Here is an 18,394-nt window from a genome sequence, read left to right on the forward strand (position 1 = left end):
TTTAGACATTGAGATCTAAGTGGCAAAATTGAATTATTATATCTATATAATCACTTAAAATGTGATCACTTAAATACATAAAAAAGCAGTCATTCAAATCCAGTGGGATGGATTTGACCTGTCAGCCATAGTTGCCTACCCTGTGGCCTAGAAAGCCTTCTCTTAAATTTTTGCTAGGCTTGGGTCTGCTTTATTCAATGTCAAGTCCAAATAAAACCTCTTTAATGTGGCCTCTCACACTGGGACTCTGAGCTGAGTGTCGGAAAAATCAATTTTTACTCTATTAAGATAGTTAAATTACTAGTTTAAATTTTTAAATTGAGAGGATGCGGGAAGAGGGCGGCGGCGGGGGTGGGGGGTAGGGTTCAGAGTCCAGGAGCTGCAGAAACTCTAGCTGCTCCTGGGGCCTCCTGGTTCACTCCCGTTGTATCATCAGAACATTCCTCTTCATCTCTCTCTTACCTTTGTTTCTGTCATCAGTGTGTCTGGCTTCACTGTCTAGTCGTGAAAGCGAACCTTCCCTACAGGAAGTAGGGTGGGTATCTGTTCCAGTTTATACAGTAGGCAAAGGGAGGTATTCTGCTTGACCTGTCTTGGCCACACACATCCATCCTTAGCTGAAAGTGTGTGGGTGGGGGAGGAAGGAAGAGTGGTGGCGGCGGCTAGAGGTTCTATGATTACACACATTTGGGAGAGAGGCCACTTATAGGGGCGGGTTTTTCATAGGGCCGAAAAACTCTGTTGCCAGGAGATGGCAGACAGAAGGTGTTGCCTATTTTGGGGGGGGGGGGGGGGGGGGGGGAGGATAAAAATGTTACAACGCTAGTCCAATGTGTGACATGCCCTAAGAAAGAGATTTCCGACACGTTTTTATCAGCCCCCAACTTCACATTTGGCAGACAGGCGTGCGTTTCTGATGAATGAATGACTCAGTTCCCCCAGCTGGTGTGAATTGGCCCACGTTTTTCTCAGCTGCTCTCTAGTTCTGTGCGTTGTATTAGAGATTTTTTTTACGCCCATATATAAAAGCAGTACACAGTATGCATTTGTAGAAATCTCAGCCCCAGAACCAGGGTACAGAATACTAAGTACACGCCTGACAGTAATCATTATATTCTTGGTGACCCGTGTGGCCCTCCGTTGAGGCCTTCAGGACGCGGAGACCCCCACCAAAGCCGTGACCCTGGGCCCGCAGAGTCGCGGAGCGCGGGGGCGGGGGCACAGCCGGCCCCGGCCTCAGGCGCGTCACAAAGCACAAAGGAAACAGCTGGGAGGCGGCCGCGGGAGCCGAGCTTCGCTAGCCAGCCACTTGCAATTGCGGTTTCAGACCTGCAGCTCCCCTCCCCGCCCCTCCCCACCCAGGCCAGCCCGCCCTCCTTTCTGTCTCCTCTCTCCCTCCGTACTGGACGGCCCGAGCCCATTTCCGGGCTCCGGATATTTGGTATTGATCAGGGCGGGGGGGCGCGGGAGCAGGTGGCTGCGGCGGGGCAGCTGGGCCGCCAGCCTGGTGTGCCGGAGCCGGTCTCCCTCTGCCTTTGTCGCCAGCCCTTGCCCGGCCCCTCTCCCTGCTCCGGTCCCGCGCTCGCTGCCGGCCGGATTTGCGTCGGGCGCTGCTCCTGCTCCGTGCCGCCCTCGGCGGGGAAGCGGGTGGCCAGGGGCAGCCAGGACCCCGGCCCATCATGGCTGAAGTCAGCATCGACCAGTCCAAGCTGCCTGGGGTCAAGGAAGGTAGGAGCCGGGACGTGTAGCGTGCGCGGGGCCCCTCCCCTCTCCCAGCAGAGGTTCACTCGGGGCTGGGGCGTCTCCCTTCGGCCGGTGGCCGTCGCTCCGCGCCCACTTTGTGCTGGCCTGCCCTGGACATGAAGTAAATTGAATTTAGGCTCTACTGTGGGACCTTGGGCAAATCTCTTATGTTCTAAGCCTCAGTATTACCCTGTGATAGAAGATTGGCGGCTGGGGGTGGGGGGACGAGGATAGCACTATCTTCATCAAGTGGTTGTGCAAATATTCTGGTGAACAACTAGGAACTGGGTAAATCTGATTTATTTGTGTTTTTAAAAATCGAGGCCCAGCCTAGCTGGCTTGAAGGCTTGGACGTGGGGAGGGTTTGACATTCAGTTCCTAGTGGAGTCTTTGTTTTGAAACTTGACTCTTTCCCTCCTTCTCTCTACTTTTCCTTGCCCAGCGTCTGGCTGGCTGACTTTCCCACCTTCCCCAAGGTTTAAAAGTTTAGTCTTGGCACTGCCCAGCGCAGCGAGCTTATGGGAAGCTGTATAAGCATTTTCTTACAGAAAGCACTGAGCGAGGGGAAACGGGACTAAACAGGTGTCCTTGATTTTTTAATGGTTCCTTGTACTGATGTCCAGGAAAATAAAGCCTGATTAGTAGTGACGTATCTTGGCTACCAGCAAGTATCCCTTTGACTTCCCTTCCCTTGTTTCCATCAGCTCCTCCAAGACCTAGCATTGTTTTAATTGCGATCCTGGGTGCTGGATCACCTTAACCTTTAGTTAGTTGTCTTCAGCTGTTCTTTGTCCTTAGGAAGCATAGAAGTTCCAGAGTACTATCTGGGTTTGGAAAGGTTGTCTTTGTTGTGGCTGTCATATATTTCAAGTGTGCATTGTGGCTTGAGGTGTATTGGGAATGTAGAATTGAAAAGAGGAAACTTGGCTTTCTTGAAACTGCATGTTTCTTTGTCAACTGATTTGACTCAGATGGTCTTGTGGGTGCTCAGGTAGACCCCCAAATCAAAAGAAAGTTTGACTATTTTGTTTCCCAGAGATCCAAACACCAGGACACAGAGTCACAGGTTTTATGTGGAATTTTAAATGAGGCTGGGCCTGGGCCTGTCCTCTTGTTTCTGAAGGATATTACAGTTTATGCCCCTAATCTTTTTTTTTTTAAGAATTTATTTATTTATTTTTAGAGAGGGAAGGGAGGGAGATAGAGAGAGAGAGAGAGAGAGAAACATCAATGTGTGGTTGCTGGGGGCTGTAGCCTGCAACCCAGGCATGTGTCCTGACTGGGAATCGAACCTGCTGACATTTTGGTTCGTAGCCCGCGCTCAATCCACTGAGCTACGCCAGCCAGACGCCCCTAATCTTGATGGTAGTATTTTTAAACCTTTCAGTTCCCACCCTAGCTTTGGTGAAGATTATGACATTCACATGTAAATGTAGTTTTCACAGCACTGTCCAGACTGGGGAGCCTGACTGATAGAAAGGGCAGATTTACACTTTGAAAGTCCTAGTCTTTGACATTTTCTGCTTGTCTTTAGCCTTTTGGGTCTGAGTTGTATTTGTGGGGGGAGGGGCGTGTGGGGAATGGGGGCTTTGATGTCTTTGCTGTGGGGAAAGTGACACTTGAGGAGTGTTTAGTGCTTCCTTAAGGGTGGGAGATACATAGGATGAGGATTAGAGTTCCAACACAACCTTAACAGTTAAGAATCAATTATATAGTGCTGTGATTTTGCCTCGCCCCCTCTACATGTCAGTGACCTGGAAGAAACTTGAAACTCACTTTATGTCTAGCAGTTACATTACTCTTAGGTCTTCTGGTTTCTAACCAAGACACAAATGATTTATTCTAGTATGTCCTCAAGGGATGCAACAAACACTATCATCTATAAATGCATGATGTTTCTGTTGCTAAACTCTGGAGTTTAACACGTGATTTGCTTTCATGTCACATAATACAGTGTTTGGCAATCCAGTTTACATAATATGGTAAAGTGTTAAGGAAATTCAGTTGGCTCTTTCATTAAGTTAGAGTTAAATATTGGTTGATTTTGAAAGTGTTCAGAAATTGTTGAGAAGATCATTGTCTTTGTAAGCATCTGACTTTTCTGGTTCAGAGATTATCAAAGGAAATGATGTATTGTATACTAGCAATGTCCTAATGGTGGTTTAGTTTTTGATCTGGGAAGTAGTCAAGTCTAATAAAGTGTAGCTTTCTCTAATATAACTCTTAATTATGCCTAACAATGTCTTTGGACCCTAATTAAAGAGTATGAAGCTTGTGCCTATGATTAGGTAAAACATACACAAACATTGAGACTGTTCTTAGTGCTGAAACTCCAACTTAGTTTGAAAAGGAAGTATAGTTTGCTTAATATTCTGGCACAGATTTTTAAACCCCATTTTTAAAAAATCTGTCTGCTCCACTTTTCTTTTTTCCTTTTAAACCTTAAGTAGGTTTATATACAGTTACAATTTGGGATCATGGGGTAGGTTACAGTAGAGATTGAGAATAATAATGCAGTAGGCCTCTGCCCTTTCCCACAGCATTATTGCTTTGAGGACGGTGGGGAGCCCTGTGACCTTTGTTTTGAAAGCTCAACAGAGGTCATGGGTAGCAGCTGACATCAGGGAAAGGGAATATTTGAAAATTTTCTTTTCTAGGTTAAAATCCAGTGCTTGTTTACTTAGTTTTAAAGCAGTCAAAGATATTTATCATTTGGACAGATCTTTTTAAAAAAACAAACTAGGGCAGTATTTTTATCTTGGGAAATCTCTCTTAAAATAGGAGACAAAGGGACACATTTGAGTTCATATGTAGGTGAAAAGAATGAAGTCTAACTAAATGTCAACACACACTCCTGGTTTAAAAGTGTACTTGGAACATCTGCATATGTTCTGTCACAGAAATACTGTTGCCAGTATTCCGGAATAATGCTTTATTTCTTCTGAAACATTTGAGGTTCTATGCAACAACATTTGAAATAATTCCCAGACATTTTTTCATCAGCCTATAACTCAAATGCATCATGCAATCTGTGAATGCTAGACAAAGGTACAGTCAGGTTCTAACAATATTCTGGAAGTTTCTTAGTTTAGATCAGAGCTGGGAACATTTTTCTGAATATGAGCTCTTTCCATCAATTAACACACTGAGATTTTTGGTAAATGTTAGCCTCGTTGTTGAGTTGTTTTTTTCTGAAACAACAGTCCTGACTTTCCTTTTTGCTCTCTCCAATCCTATTCCCTTGTCACTACTTACTTTTAATTGTTTGTTTATCACTGTAATCTTTCCTTTCCCTCATCTAATAACACTTTCACATTATCTTAAACTTGTGGTTCAAGAGCATTAGCTTGTCTGGACCCTTTTAAACTTGATTAACTCCTCTGTAACCTCCCCATTTCTAGCCCTGGAGCACTTTTGTTCTAACCATCCCATCTTCTCTGAGTGCCAACCTTTTTCTGCCTTGTATTTTGTACCCCTACTGTCCTTCAGATGGAAACTTTCACCATCTCCTAAGGTAACTGTGTGTGTGTGTGCACTCACACACTTAGCATCTGAAATCCATGCACCTAGTAGTGACTTGTTTTTTGAAGTTAGCTAGCTGTTCTGAGCAGATCCTTTTTTTCTTCAGTGAAAGGTTAATACATTTTCAGAAATATACCTAGAAAGCATTTTAGGTGCTTAATTTTAGGTGATTCATTTCAGGCTGAGAATACCCTAGTGGCATAAAGTGGTAAATTAAATTAATGGCATAAATGTAGAACTTCAGGGGGAAAGACACAAAATCATGTCTGGTGCAGTAAGTTAGCCAGGTAGTCCCGGAAGATCTACACTCACATCACCTACACGTGAGGCGTAGCCTCAGTAATGGCAGCCTGCGAGGTGCACATTCCCTGGCTGCAGGGCATACTCCCTTTCTCTTTGCTTCGGAATGCTACAGCAGACTTTTTTGGTTGTTTTTTCTATAAGACCGTGGCTGGATATTCTGGAGTTGGAAGTTTGTGTCTTAGCTTTTTAATCCTCATCTGGTTTCAGGTCTTTTATTTAGCCAGCAAATATTCAGCAAATATTTGAATGTGCAAAGGAATGAATACATCAATAGATGCTGTCTGTTAGTGCAGGAATTCTGTCTTTGGCATAATAATTTTATATCCCTCCTCAGAGTATATGCTCTTACAGGGCTGACCTAATACCTTCTAACCATGACTAGCATGTGTCATAATACCAGTAATAAATTTAGAAAAACTTTAAAAAATTTGTTTATTTTCTCATAGGTGCATATTATAAGTAGAATTCATCCAACATAGATAGGTATAAAAGAAAGTAATAAAGAAAAAAAAACTAATTCCATGCCCTTCCTTCTGGCCTTGGAAGTAATCATTATTAAGGATAGAGTTTTAGTGAAAACATATTTTAAAACGCTGTTTTGTGGTTTTGATTTTTATCTGAGTTACAGGTTTAATTTTTTTTTTCCTTAAGTGCAAAGCAACATCTCATAATTTGGCAGCTGGAAAGAATCTTTTGCCATCTATTGAGGGAGGGGTACATTCACAATAAAAAATGCCCTGTGGTGCATGGACACGATCTGCCCTGTGGTGGACAGGCAGTCATGTGAAGTGGAAGGAGATATAAAGAATTCTCTAAATTAATACGAGGACCCCACATGCCTCTCACATAAAGGAGAAAGAAATCTTTCAGTTTATTGCTATATGAAGATATGCACTACTTTACTAAGTGAATCAGTGATTTTTTTAAAAAATGGATATAGCTGTTATTTGCAAAATAAAAATTGTTAAAGTAGCATTTCTGAAACCATTAAATGTTTTTGTTTGTTTGTTTTAACTAACAGGTACTTAGAGGACAACTTCTGCTTTGTGGGAAACTGTAAAGTTAATTGGTATTTTTAGAAAGGATCTCAGAGCACAAAGCATTAAAAACCACTGATCCAGGCCAGCTGCCTCATTTTCCAGCTGAAAATCTGAGGCCAGGTTGGAGAAGTGACTACTACCAAACCACAGAGGCCAAGGTACTAGGAATTGGGACCTTGGGACCTAGACTTAGGGAACTTTGCAGCTGAGATTCACGTGGTTCAGCCTTCCCACCTCTCTCCTTTCCCACCTTCTCTGTTCTTTCTCACTTTCCATTTTCCGTTCTTACCTTCTCCATTTCTCTCTCCCTATCTACCCCCTTCTTTTCTTTGTTTTAAAGTATTCTGTAGATATGTGAGATCCATTCCTGATCTGTTTCATATGTTTAAAACAATAGAATGAAAATAATGAATGACAAAACAATGTCAGATTTTCTGAAGTTATTTTTAGGGATAGTGTTGGATATGATAGTTAATAAGTTAACACAGTTTTTATTGCATTTTTCTTTAAGAACATTTTTTATGTTTTATTTTGATTCAGGAAATATGGGGTGAATGACAGGGATTTACACTCCTGCCTCAGTGTTTTTTCTACACACAAAAATACACATTTCCACTCTAGAACACTCAGTTTGAAGGGACTAATGAGGGACTAATGCTTACTGGCATGGACACATTAAGATTAAATATATTAGGAAGTAAACTCAAAGTCATGGGCTATGGTTTTTCCTCAGTTCTTATCTCAATAAAATCATAGGAGTTTTTGAAATAAATGAGTTTTGTCTCAGTAACAAAAAGCAATGTGTCATTCTAACAGAGATACCATAAGACTTACCTAAACTCTGCTTAAAATTCTACTTCTCTAAGTACAGGAGCATATTTTGAAATGAACTATCCTGTCCTGTAGGGGAAAAACAAACCTTATAACAGGTATATTTGAAATTTCAGAAGTAGCCAATGGAAGGGCCTTGGGATTAATATTTTTAACGGATAACCCATTTAAATGTGTGCTGTGCTTCAAACTGGAAAACTAGGATATCCTAGATCTTGGATAAGACCTACAAAGGATAATTGGTTTTTATATTCAGAGGGACCTTGGGGATTATTTAGACCATGTAATCCCAGGTGTTTGACTTTAGACGCCAGTATAAAGGGGTTTATAGATACTACTTTTAAAAGGACATGACACACACACAAAAATTATTTTTGCCATCGTTTTAAAAAACATGTATGTTAAGATTTGCAGCAACATGAATGGACCTCGAGGACATTATGTGAAGTGAAATAAGTCAGAGAAAGACAAAGTATGATCTTCATTAAATGTGGAATCTGATAAATACATACTTACATACATACATACATACATACATACAGTCATATGTAACCAAGCTTATGGATACAGAGACCAGAGATTGGTGGTTGCCAGAGGTGGGTTGTGGAGTCGGGGGGTGGTGTGTGAGAAATGGGCGAACTTTTTTTTAATTTAATTTAATTAGAAAAAACACAATATTATGTCCTAAAAAATTTATTTCTGTGATTACAGAAGAATACATATATATTACAGAAAATTTAGAATAGTACAAGTAAGAAATTTAACATAATCTGTAATTCACTGTGGGGGGAGGGTATGTGGAGCTGGTCTTCAAAGACGACCTCCGAATGAGCCATGCCTCCCAGTATGCACGCCTTTGTGTAGTCCCCTGTCCTTGAACTTGGGCTGGCCCTGAGACTTGTGTTTGACCAGTAGTAGGGGAAGTGATGCAGCGTGACTTCCGAGTCTCAGTCGCCAGGAGCCTTGAGGTTTCAGCCCGGGTCTCTTGGAACACTTGTTCTTGGCAAGTGCCCTTGTGGAATCCAGCTGCCATGCCAGGCCAAGCCAGAATCCCGGGGACAGCCCACATGAAAGGCCTCTGGTTGACAGTCCCCCGCTGAGCGCTTTGCCGACAGCTGGCGTCTACCGCTAGCAATGTCTGTGATGCGGGTGTGCAGCCTGGCTGAGCCTTTCCGTGACTTCGGCCTCAGCCACCACGTTCCACATGACAGACCCGTGTGAGGACCGCCCAGCTAAGCCTGGTCGACCCACAGAACCATGAGGGATACTCACAGACTATTTTAAGCTACTAAGCTTTTTGGGGGGGAGGGGTATCGTTACACAGCAACAGGTAACTGGCAAGGATGTTTATTGGGGCAAGAGAGCTAGACTCTAGGGCCACGTGGGCTTGATGTACATTGCTGCTCATTCATATACTCACTCAAAGTGTGATATTAGGAAAGATGTTAGCTACGCTGAGCCTTAATTTTCTGTATTTCTTAAATGGAAATTGAGAGATTTAAAAGTATTCCAGTGTCTGGCACATTGTAGGTACTAAGTCAATGTTAGTTTTCATTAAAAACATGCATATACACATTAAGGTATGTAGGTATGCATATGACAGCAACTATACACTGTCATAAAAAGTGACAACTTTTATGTCACTTTTTTAAAACTAGAATAAACTAGAACCAGTATTATTTATAAATCAGATTTTTTTCTTTTTAGTTAAATTAATTGAGGCACAATTTACATACCATGAACATTTATCATTCTTAGTATATAGTTTTGGGTTTTGACAAATGTATAGTCTTGTAATCACCACAATAGCCAAGATATAGAACAGGTACATAACCTCCAAACCTTTTTCCCCATCTCCACCAGCTGCTGATTCATTTTCTGCTCCTATAGTTTTTTTGTCTGTGCAAACATACCATATAAATGCAGTCACACAATAAGTAGCTTTCTGAGTATATCTCCTTTCACTTAACGTAATATTTCAGATATTATCTTGTATTAGTCATTTTGTTCACATTATTTGCTGAGCTCCAATGTATGGCTGCACCACAATTTGCTTATCCATTCACTGGTGGTTACCACTTTTTGGTGGTTATAAAGTCACTGTGAACATGCATAAAGGTTTTTTTTTTTTTTTGGATCTTAAGTTTTCATTTCTCGTGCGTAAGCACCTAGGGTGTGATTCGTGGGTGTAGGGATGAGAGTATGTTTAGCTTAATGAAAATCTGCCAGACTCTTTTTTAAAGTGGCGGTACTACAGGGTCTTTTTTTTCTTTAATTAAAATTTTAGCTCTTTTAATAGATGTGTAATGTTACCTTATGTGGCTTCAATTTGCATTTCTCTAGTGACTAATGGTGTTGAACCTCTTGTCTTGTAGTTATTTGCCATGATATCATTTGTTGAAGTATGTTCTAAGTGTGTGTCCTTTTAAAAAAGAACCAGACTTTTTATTTTTGTTTTGAGAGTTGTTTAGATATTCTGGATTCACGTTTTTTATCAAATATAAATATATATACATAAACACACACTCTCTCTCTCTCACACACACACACACACACACACACACAGAGTCTTCCCAGAAGGTATCCAGCCCTGCAATATGAAAAATAAAGACATTTACTGAAGCTAATACAAGATACAAGAAACATTGTACATAGGACAATGATGCCTCAGTCCCCTTCATAGTAGGCACCTTGGGACCTCACATAGTACTCCCAGTCGCCATCAGCTGCCCTGTCGTATTTTCCTGAAACTCATTGACAGACTGAAATCTCTTCCCTTTCAAAGCTAACTTTAGTTTTGGGAAAAGCCACAAGTTGCAGGGCACCAAATCTGGGCTATAGAGGGCTGCTGCATCACCTGGGTGATTTGATGTTTTAACAAAAAATTTTGCACAAGATGTGGTGCATCAGTGGGCATGTTGTGATGAAGCTGTCAATTACCAGTTGCCCGTAGCTGCATCCTTCTGAATCATCCAAATAGATTCCATGGAGAAATGTTCAAGGTTAACACAAAGTTTGATGCAGTTTCATTGCTCTACTTGCTCATTTTGAATGTGATGGCCGCGCAGTATACACATGCTCCTCAATGGTGTCTATTGCCCCCACTGACTAGCACAGTGAAGTTGTCATTGTTTGCACGTGCCCATTCTAGTCCACTGACCTTGGCTGCCAGGTTACATCAATGTTGTACAAACCATTCTTGTTGTATTAACAATGGCTGGAGTTTTTCCAGAGTGTGTGCATATTAGCCTTATAAGAAACTGTCCATGGTTTTTGCACCTTGGTACAACATGAGAATGATCTGGGGAATTTTATTGTAAACACATTCTTGGCCCTACTTACTATCAGTTGAATCTTTTAGAGATGGTCCAAGGAATCTGTAGTTTTTATACCCAGATTATACACTTGGATTTACACAATGAACATTTGGATTATCCTGAGTATTGAGAATACTGTGGCACCCTACAGCAGAGATGCCACCCTGTTATTTCTTTAAAGGTTTTACAGTGGCAACTCATTTCTCTACCAGTATTAAAGGATAAGTGGCATCTTGTTTTTCTTCCAGTAATTGAAATTTGCTGCCCTAAAATAGGGATCTGCAAATTATGGCACTTGGTCCAACCCAGCTCACCCATAGCTTGTTTTTGTATCTAGTAGGCCAGTGAGCTGAGCATGGTCTTCACATTTTTTCATGATTGAAAAAAAGAGAGGGAGAAGAATGTTTTGTGATATGTGAAAATAATATGAAATTTCAGTGCCTACAAGCCAAGTTTCATTGGAATATGTCCATGCTTATTTGTGTATATATTGCTTATGGCTGCTTTCATGCTGCTGTGACAGATGAGTAATTGTGGCAGAGACCCTATGACTAGTAAAGATTAAAATTTTTACTGTCACTTTATAGAAAAAAATATGGTTTCTTTTAGACCATTTCAATGAAATTAAAAAAAACTTATTAATCTTTTTTTCTGATGTTTCATTTATCACTGTATCCATTATTATAACTATTATTTAATCTAGTGGTGCTTGTTGGGACTATTGATAAAACTTTTATGACAGGATTTGTTAAAGAAGATTTTATTTATTTATTTTTAGAGAGTGGGAGGGAGGGAGGAAGAGAGGGAGAAACGTCAGTGCATGGTTGCCCCTCATGTGCCCCCTACTGAGGACCTGGCCCACAACCCAGGCAGGTGCCCTGACTGGGAATCAAACCTGTGACCCTTTTTTTCACAGGCCAGCTTTCAGTCCACTGAGTCACACCGGCCAGGGCAACAGGATATTTTTTTTGGTAGTGACTTTTAAAAATATAGACATATTTTGTTTAAGAAGGAAAAAACTGAACTCTATATAAATTTCTAGGGGCTTCAAAATTGATTAATAAGTAGAATCTTATGTAAAATAAAATTATGCCATATACTAGCTCTGAGGAAGGGTCTGTGGAGTTTCATGAGTGAAGTGCATAAGTAAACAGATTCAGTTTTTTTTTAAAGTTTGCTTACTCTTTTTAGCTTATCATTATTACTGGCTCTCTTCACATGGTGTTATTGACATTTGCATGAATGAAGTACCACCCTGTCTTCTTGGAAACCTGTATAAGAAGTACCTAGGCTGAGTTACCACCAGATTTTGAAGGCTTGGTGTATAATGAGCATTTCCAGTCCTGATACAGCTCCTCACTGATCAAATACCAGGGGAGTCTTCCCTGGACTTTTTTGGCTCTTACTTTTCTAATGAGTCATAAAGGTTGAGTCACTTTCCATTAATTTTACTCCAGGATGTTTAACTGAATATGGTAAAACTGTGAATGACTTACAAGGAGATCTTTTTCCTCTTCACTGCCTCATCATCAACAAAATTTGTTTTCTTTATTGACTCCATAGAGGAGTCCATGATTTTTAAGTATTATATTCACTAATTTTGAGTAGCACCTTTCCACCAAATACTTTAAAATACTAGCTTTTTTTTTTTCATGTCATGGGATTCTGTTCAGGTTGGTAAATACCATCAGAAAGTCATGTCTAGATGGGAAACCTCAAATAGAGAAAGAGAAAGAGAAAGAAGGAACTTGATTAATATCCTCATCTTTGCATCTGTACATCGTGAGTTTGGCCTAACATGTGGGCCAACAGCTATTTTGTTCACTATCGATGTCTGCAATTACAAATCACTTTTTGGCTTTGTCCACAGTTGGTTTCTTACCTTGTCAGTGATTGCTGGATTCTAACCTGACATGTCTGCAGGTCTGTTTCCATGGTCAGACCTCATTATTTCAAATTAGGCTTTAGTGTACCCAGAAAATATTGCTGCTTTCTTTTCTTTTTACAGTTACCCCATTACAGCTCCACAACATAATCTTTGTAAGATAATTTTGGCTGTGTGTATATTGGAAGGTACAGACAGGTTTAGAAAATGGTTAGGGAGCTATTGATAACGCCTTCACCATGCTTTTAACATCTCTGAATTCCAGGATCTTGGTTTCAGGGGCATTCAAGCTCCCAAACTAGGATAACCACTGAAGCTTAAAGGCAGGGCTATTAAATAATTTATAGGCCAAACTTGGACACTGGGTGAGTCAAAAGGGTGTGATCCTAATAATTTTACCATGATAGGTATTTACTGATGACTGCGACTGAGGGAGACATTGCTGAAACACTCAATATTTCTAAGCTTCAGTTTCTTTGTTTGTTTACTGGAGGTAATATTTACTATGCCAAATAAAGGAGCCTGTGATGAGAGTTAACTGAAGAAATGGATATCAGAACATTTTGTAAAACACTGGTATAGTCTCTTGACCTTACTATTCAAGTTGCCCTGTAAATGCTCATACTTTCCCTCCTTTCAGACTATTTTTTCTGTGACCCCCTAATCCTCTGCCTGGAATTTCTGTCTCCACTGGCCAAACATAGACTATGTGTGTCCACCCCACCCTTCCCTGATCTGCTCAAATGCTGATTACTTCACATCTGTTTCTTTCCTGTGTGTGTCTTCAGCCCACTTGGAAGGACATCCTTAAGCAACTTGTCTTAGTGTCTGTGTTGGTCTGCTGGTTCTCTCTCAAGAAGGTGGTTGTCTGACTGATTTCAGTGTTTCTTGGCATCCTCCAGATACAAGCAGATACTCCAGAAGATTTGTCACAGTCCAACAACTTGTGGTCAGTAGGCCCCCTGACCTGTGCTAACTAAACTAATGACACTAGAGTAAGAGCTGTGATCATTTGCGTGAATTCACTAGGATAGAAATAGAGGACAGCAAGTCATTTACTTTTTCTTGTATGAGTTTTTCCCATCTCTCAAATTTCTGTAAGAGGTTTATTGGTGTTAATGAAAAGCGTAGTAGTCTCCTTTGGAGACTATGACCTTACCTGCTTATGGATTGATTTTAATTATGTGTGACCCTGGTAAAGCATGCACATTTTCAAAGAACGTGATATGGTGCCATTTTGTTGCTATTACTAGAAGATGCAGTTACTTTCTTAGATGGTGTTGGGATTCATTCAGACTTTTTGTTTACTCTCTTCTTTAGATTTGTTTTTAGGTAAAGGGGGCAAGGTTCTAATAAGGTTTTAACTAAAGAGATCAAACATAATGTGTATTTCTTAAATGCTTGGTTATAATGGGTGGTACGTGTGAAGAATAAGAAAATGTTAGATTGGAAACAAATGAATGCACAGATTGCTGGAAAGCTCAAGAGCTTTTGCTTTGGGGATGGATATATTTAATTTGTACTTATTTTAGAATAGTTTTCTAAGTTAGGGAAAACTAGTCTCTTTCAGCCTCATATAGAACATTAAATGTTAACAGTGTTCTAAAAACATCCAGTGCCATAAAGATGCATACTGCTAGACAGATATTATATCAGTTTTTTAAAAATCATCAAAATAATTTTTGACCTTTGAAAAACAGGTTAGGCAAATGGGCCCTCCGGAGCAGGAAGGTATTTGGACAGCATGTCTTCCTGTTCGCAGATGCAGACTGCCCCTGATTCTCTTTCACTTCCTCTGCAGGGGGATCACATAACCCAGTCTACTGTAGGGCATACTGAAGCCAGTTTCAATAGCAGTACATGGGGAAATCCAGGCCATTTAAAACACATCCCAGTTCATCTTACATAATTTGGTGATCATCAAGAAACTTTCTAAACATAAAAGGTGTTCACCTTCTGGCTTGTGCTCTGGTCATCGGACCCCAGGTAAACTGGTGGGTGGCACAGCCTACATTTGTGTTCACTGGGCAATAACATGGTCTCACTTTCCTCTGATGCTGAAGGCTCTGTGAGAGCCACTAGAAAACAAGGGTACGTCTGCCTTTTTATAAGGCATCAGATTAAATGAAAGGTTATTTTAAGGCTTATTGGTGGTTAAGCCCTGGCTGGTGTAGCTCAGTGGTTTGAGCGTGGGCTGTGAACCAAAGTGTTGCAGGTTCGATTCCCAGTCAGGGTACATACCTGGATTGCAGGCCATGACCCCCAGCAACTGCACATTGATGTTTCTCTCTCTTTCTCCCTCCCTTCCCTCTCTAAAAAAAATAAATAAAATCTTTTAAAAAAAGACTTATTGGTGGTTAAAGCTATTGTACAGATGGATAAAAGCAGACCGTAACCATTTCGTATGGTAGAAATAGTAAACTCAACAGCAGCAGTGGAGAAGGCAATATTTGGTATAGGAGAAAGTTAACACACAGCCATCCTATATGGATAGTCTTTCATATAGGATGTGACTATCACAGTTTAGATGATGTACTGGTATCCAGGAGACAAATATATATCACTTATACTCAGTCAGTTAGGTTTCATGTAACTATCTAAGTTGAATGTCTTCCTAAAGAGAATTTGGACTCTTTCTTTACAGGTCAGGGCATTGGGTTCTGATTTGGAAAGTGACTTGTTAAAGGTCACTCAGTGAGCTGCTGACAGCCAGAACTAAAATTCTAGCAGGTGTCTGGAATTATTGATAAGAACAGGGTTCTTCGTACTTCGACTCATTTTGTTCCTTACATGCTACAATAAAGCAATTATATTTCTATAATATAGGTAAGAAATATCCACCTTTCTTACACTAAAGATACCAACATGTCATGTGGATTTGGCAGAAAGCTTTTAGTAGAGCAACTAAAAGAACAGAAGTTAGGAACTTTATCTAGTTTTAGGCATGCAGTATTTTTAATCTCCTTGTTAATAATGTGGTTTAGATTTTGACTGGCTATAGTTTGACTCAGTAGACTACTTTCCTATCTTTCTTTTTTTTAACTCCTCACCTGAGGGTACTTTTATTGGTTTGAGAGAGAGAGAGAGAAGGGAGAGAGAGACACCACAGAGAAACATCGCTGTGAAAGAGAAACATCAATAGGTTGCCTCTGCTTTGTGCTTTGATCTCTGGCATGCACCCCTACTGGTGATTGAATCCACCACCTGCCCTGACCGACTAGGGAGCAAATCCACAAGCCAAGCATGTGCCCTGACTGGGAATCAAATCAGTGACCTTTTGCTTTGCCAGTTGATGCCCAACCGTGCCACCCTGGTCAGGGGCCCTCCTGTCTTTCCTGATGGTGATATTTTAATGATTCTTCCGTTTTCCTGATGTATAATTACATGACTTTCAGATAGAATTATACTTTGCTTTCTGATTCTGGAAATTTAACTGAAAAAGTTTAGAGTGGTGGACCTTACTAGATGGTTGTAGACAAACTGATTTTCCCCTTCCCTCAGGCTGGCAACATGTGTATGAAGTGTGTTCACCCTCAGTTGGACATTGGAGGTTAAAGACCTATAGAAATGTAGTGAACTATTGATTATATTTTAATTCCTTTCCAGGAAACATTTCATTTCCATACCTTCATAAGAGGAAGTAGTGATTGCATATTCCATTATAGATTTTATACTACAAAAGTGACTAGATCTGTGAAAATCAGTGACTTAGTGGCACCTAATTAGAAGAATTAACTAAAATTACAAGAATTCATTGGCTCTGATGATGCCAATGTAATAGGTTCCACTTATTGAACTTCCTCTTATTGAGTGACAGATGTTTCCTTTGGCCCTTCACTTGTCTAATTTAGTCCTCACACTATTTAGGTTCATTTTACAGATGAGGAGCCTGATGCTTAAAGATATTAAGTAACTTGCTGAAGGATTTTTAGCCTATAAGTAAGTAGCATTTGAATCCTGATCTGTAAAGTTGTTTTCCTTCTCTGAAATACTTTTTAAAAACTAGGCAAAATCCAAGCAACCAAGTTGCTACTTCATGCAATCTGTTTACTTTTGTATTGTTGAAGACATCTCAGTTTCCTTTTTATTGGAGTTTATAACTAAGGTTCAGTTTTTGCTTCTTTCTTCCTGTAGCACCAGCTGAGTTTCCCACTTTCTTTGGGAATAGAGAACCACCAACAGTTCACATTTAACTTAAATACCACCAAGGTGAATACAGATTTCTTTAAAAAAAATACCTCCTTTGATGAACTACATAGAGAGTCACAGTGGTTACTGGAAGAATTGGTTCTCAAAATCTACACACAACTTTCTATTGTCTGAATAGGGCTTTTCTGGTTGTACTTTGAGACAGGCTAGCTTCTTTCAGTTGATTGTTGGGTTATTTCCTTCTTCTGTGTAGACTGTAGTTGTAGGAGGGGGAATCTGATTTTAATGTAAGCCCACTTGTGTTATGATTAGGAAGATAAATTTGCTGATCTTCTGGGATGCATTCCCCTAGGTTAGAGTAAACTCAATTGATTCTAGAAATGTACCCATGATCTCAAGATATCGTTCAGAAAAATATGTTTCTGGTCAGTAAACATCACCAGTTATTGAGCATATGGGAGTAGAATTCCAGAAATCTCAGGATTTACCCATTTGTTTTCTGTTTATGCTTTTGGATTTATGTAGTCCAGGATTACTGGAAGCGTGTGTGGAGTTCTGACAGATGGTTACCGGAGTGGAAATGTGAATGTTGCAATTTGCTCGACAGGAGCAAGATTCTGAGATAATATCTTTACTGTGCTTTCTTATCCCATGACCTCTATTTATACTAAAGTTTTTTGGGGGAATTTTGAGTATCACTCACGATGTTTTTGAAAATGAAATTGATTACTAATCATAATAGGAAAGAAAGTGCTAGCTGAAGTTATCTCTTTGCAGAAGAGAAGTAGAAAGCTTGAAATATCTGACTCAAAGATAAACAGAACTTGCAGTAGCTAGCACTTAAGGAAACTCTCTTGTAATATGAAGCCAATAAACCAAAATGGTTTTTCTTCTCTTGGTGTAAACTTGTACTTAAGTTGGGTTGGATGTGATCTTTTGGGTTTTAATGGGCAGGACTGGGTTTATCCTGCAGAGGTTTAAGGAGATGGGTGGCTTTTCTTTCTAGGCTAAGGCAAACAGAAACCAAACCATCTGGGCGCTGCCAAACCATTTGAGGGCTTGTTTAAGTGCCAGGAAAAGTGCCAATCAAACAGTGGAACAACCAAAGGTTGGAGTTTCTTTAGGGATACATGGAATCAAAATAAAGGAAGTTCTTATTATCTGGATTTTCTTAGTGGAAAATTGCTTTTAAAAAAAAGCCTGTCTGCTGTTGCTTGTCTAATGGTATTTACCTCTTTCGAGGACCCCATGTGTTTACCAGTGGTCTGTTGTTTTCTACACAGAATGTCTCTCTATCAGAATACTTTGCGAGTACATTTTAGAAATATGTACAGTTTCCTGCAGTGCACAAGTACTTACAGTGGTTATTATTACTCTCATTACAGATGAGCAAATATAAGTAATATTAATTTGTTGAAGATTACTCATCTAGTAAGTGGTAGAGCCAGGACTGAACTCAAAGTAAGAGTTCTCTCAGTCACACCCTGCTGCGTCCTTGTGCCGTAAGTGGTAACTGAATGTCTCATGTTACCAGTGCTCTGTGCTCTGTACTACAGACAAAAAAGCTGTATGAGAGTTTCATCTGTTTTTAAATGTAATTTTGA

General features: G+C 40.2%; 1 protein-coding gene across 1 annotated transcript in view; it reads left to right on the forward strand.

Annotated features, from left to right (window-relative positions):
- The first annotated feature begins 1,294 nt into the window (after positions 1-1,294).
- LOC118498838 (coiled-coil domain-containing protein 50) overlaps positions 1,295-18,394 on the forward strand; it is a 32,569-nt gene continuing 15,469 nt past the window's right edge. The window contains exon 1 of the mRNA XM_036017848.1: positions 1,295-1,728. Coding sequence (XP_035873741.1) covers positions 1,680-1,728 — 49 coding nt within the window. The 5' untranslated portion in view covers positions 1,295-1,679. The remainder of the gene's footprint in view (positions 1,729-18,394) is intronic.

This window comes from Phyllostomus discolor, chromosome 2 (assembly GCF_004126475.2).
Source record: "Phyllostomus discolor isolate MPI-MPIP mPhyDis1 chromosome 2, mPhyDis1.pri.v3, whole genome shotgun sequence".
NCBI lineage: Eukaryota > Metazoa > Chordata > Mammalia > Chiroptera > Phyllostomidae > Phyllostomus > Phyllostomus discolor.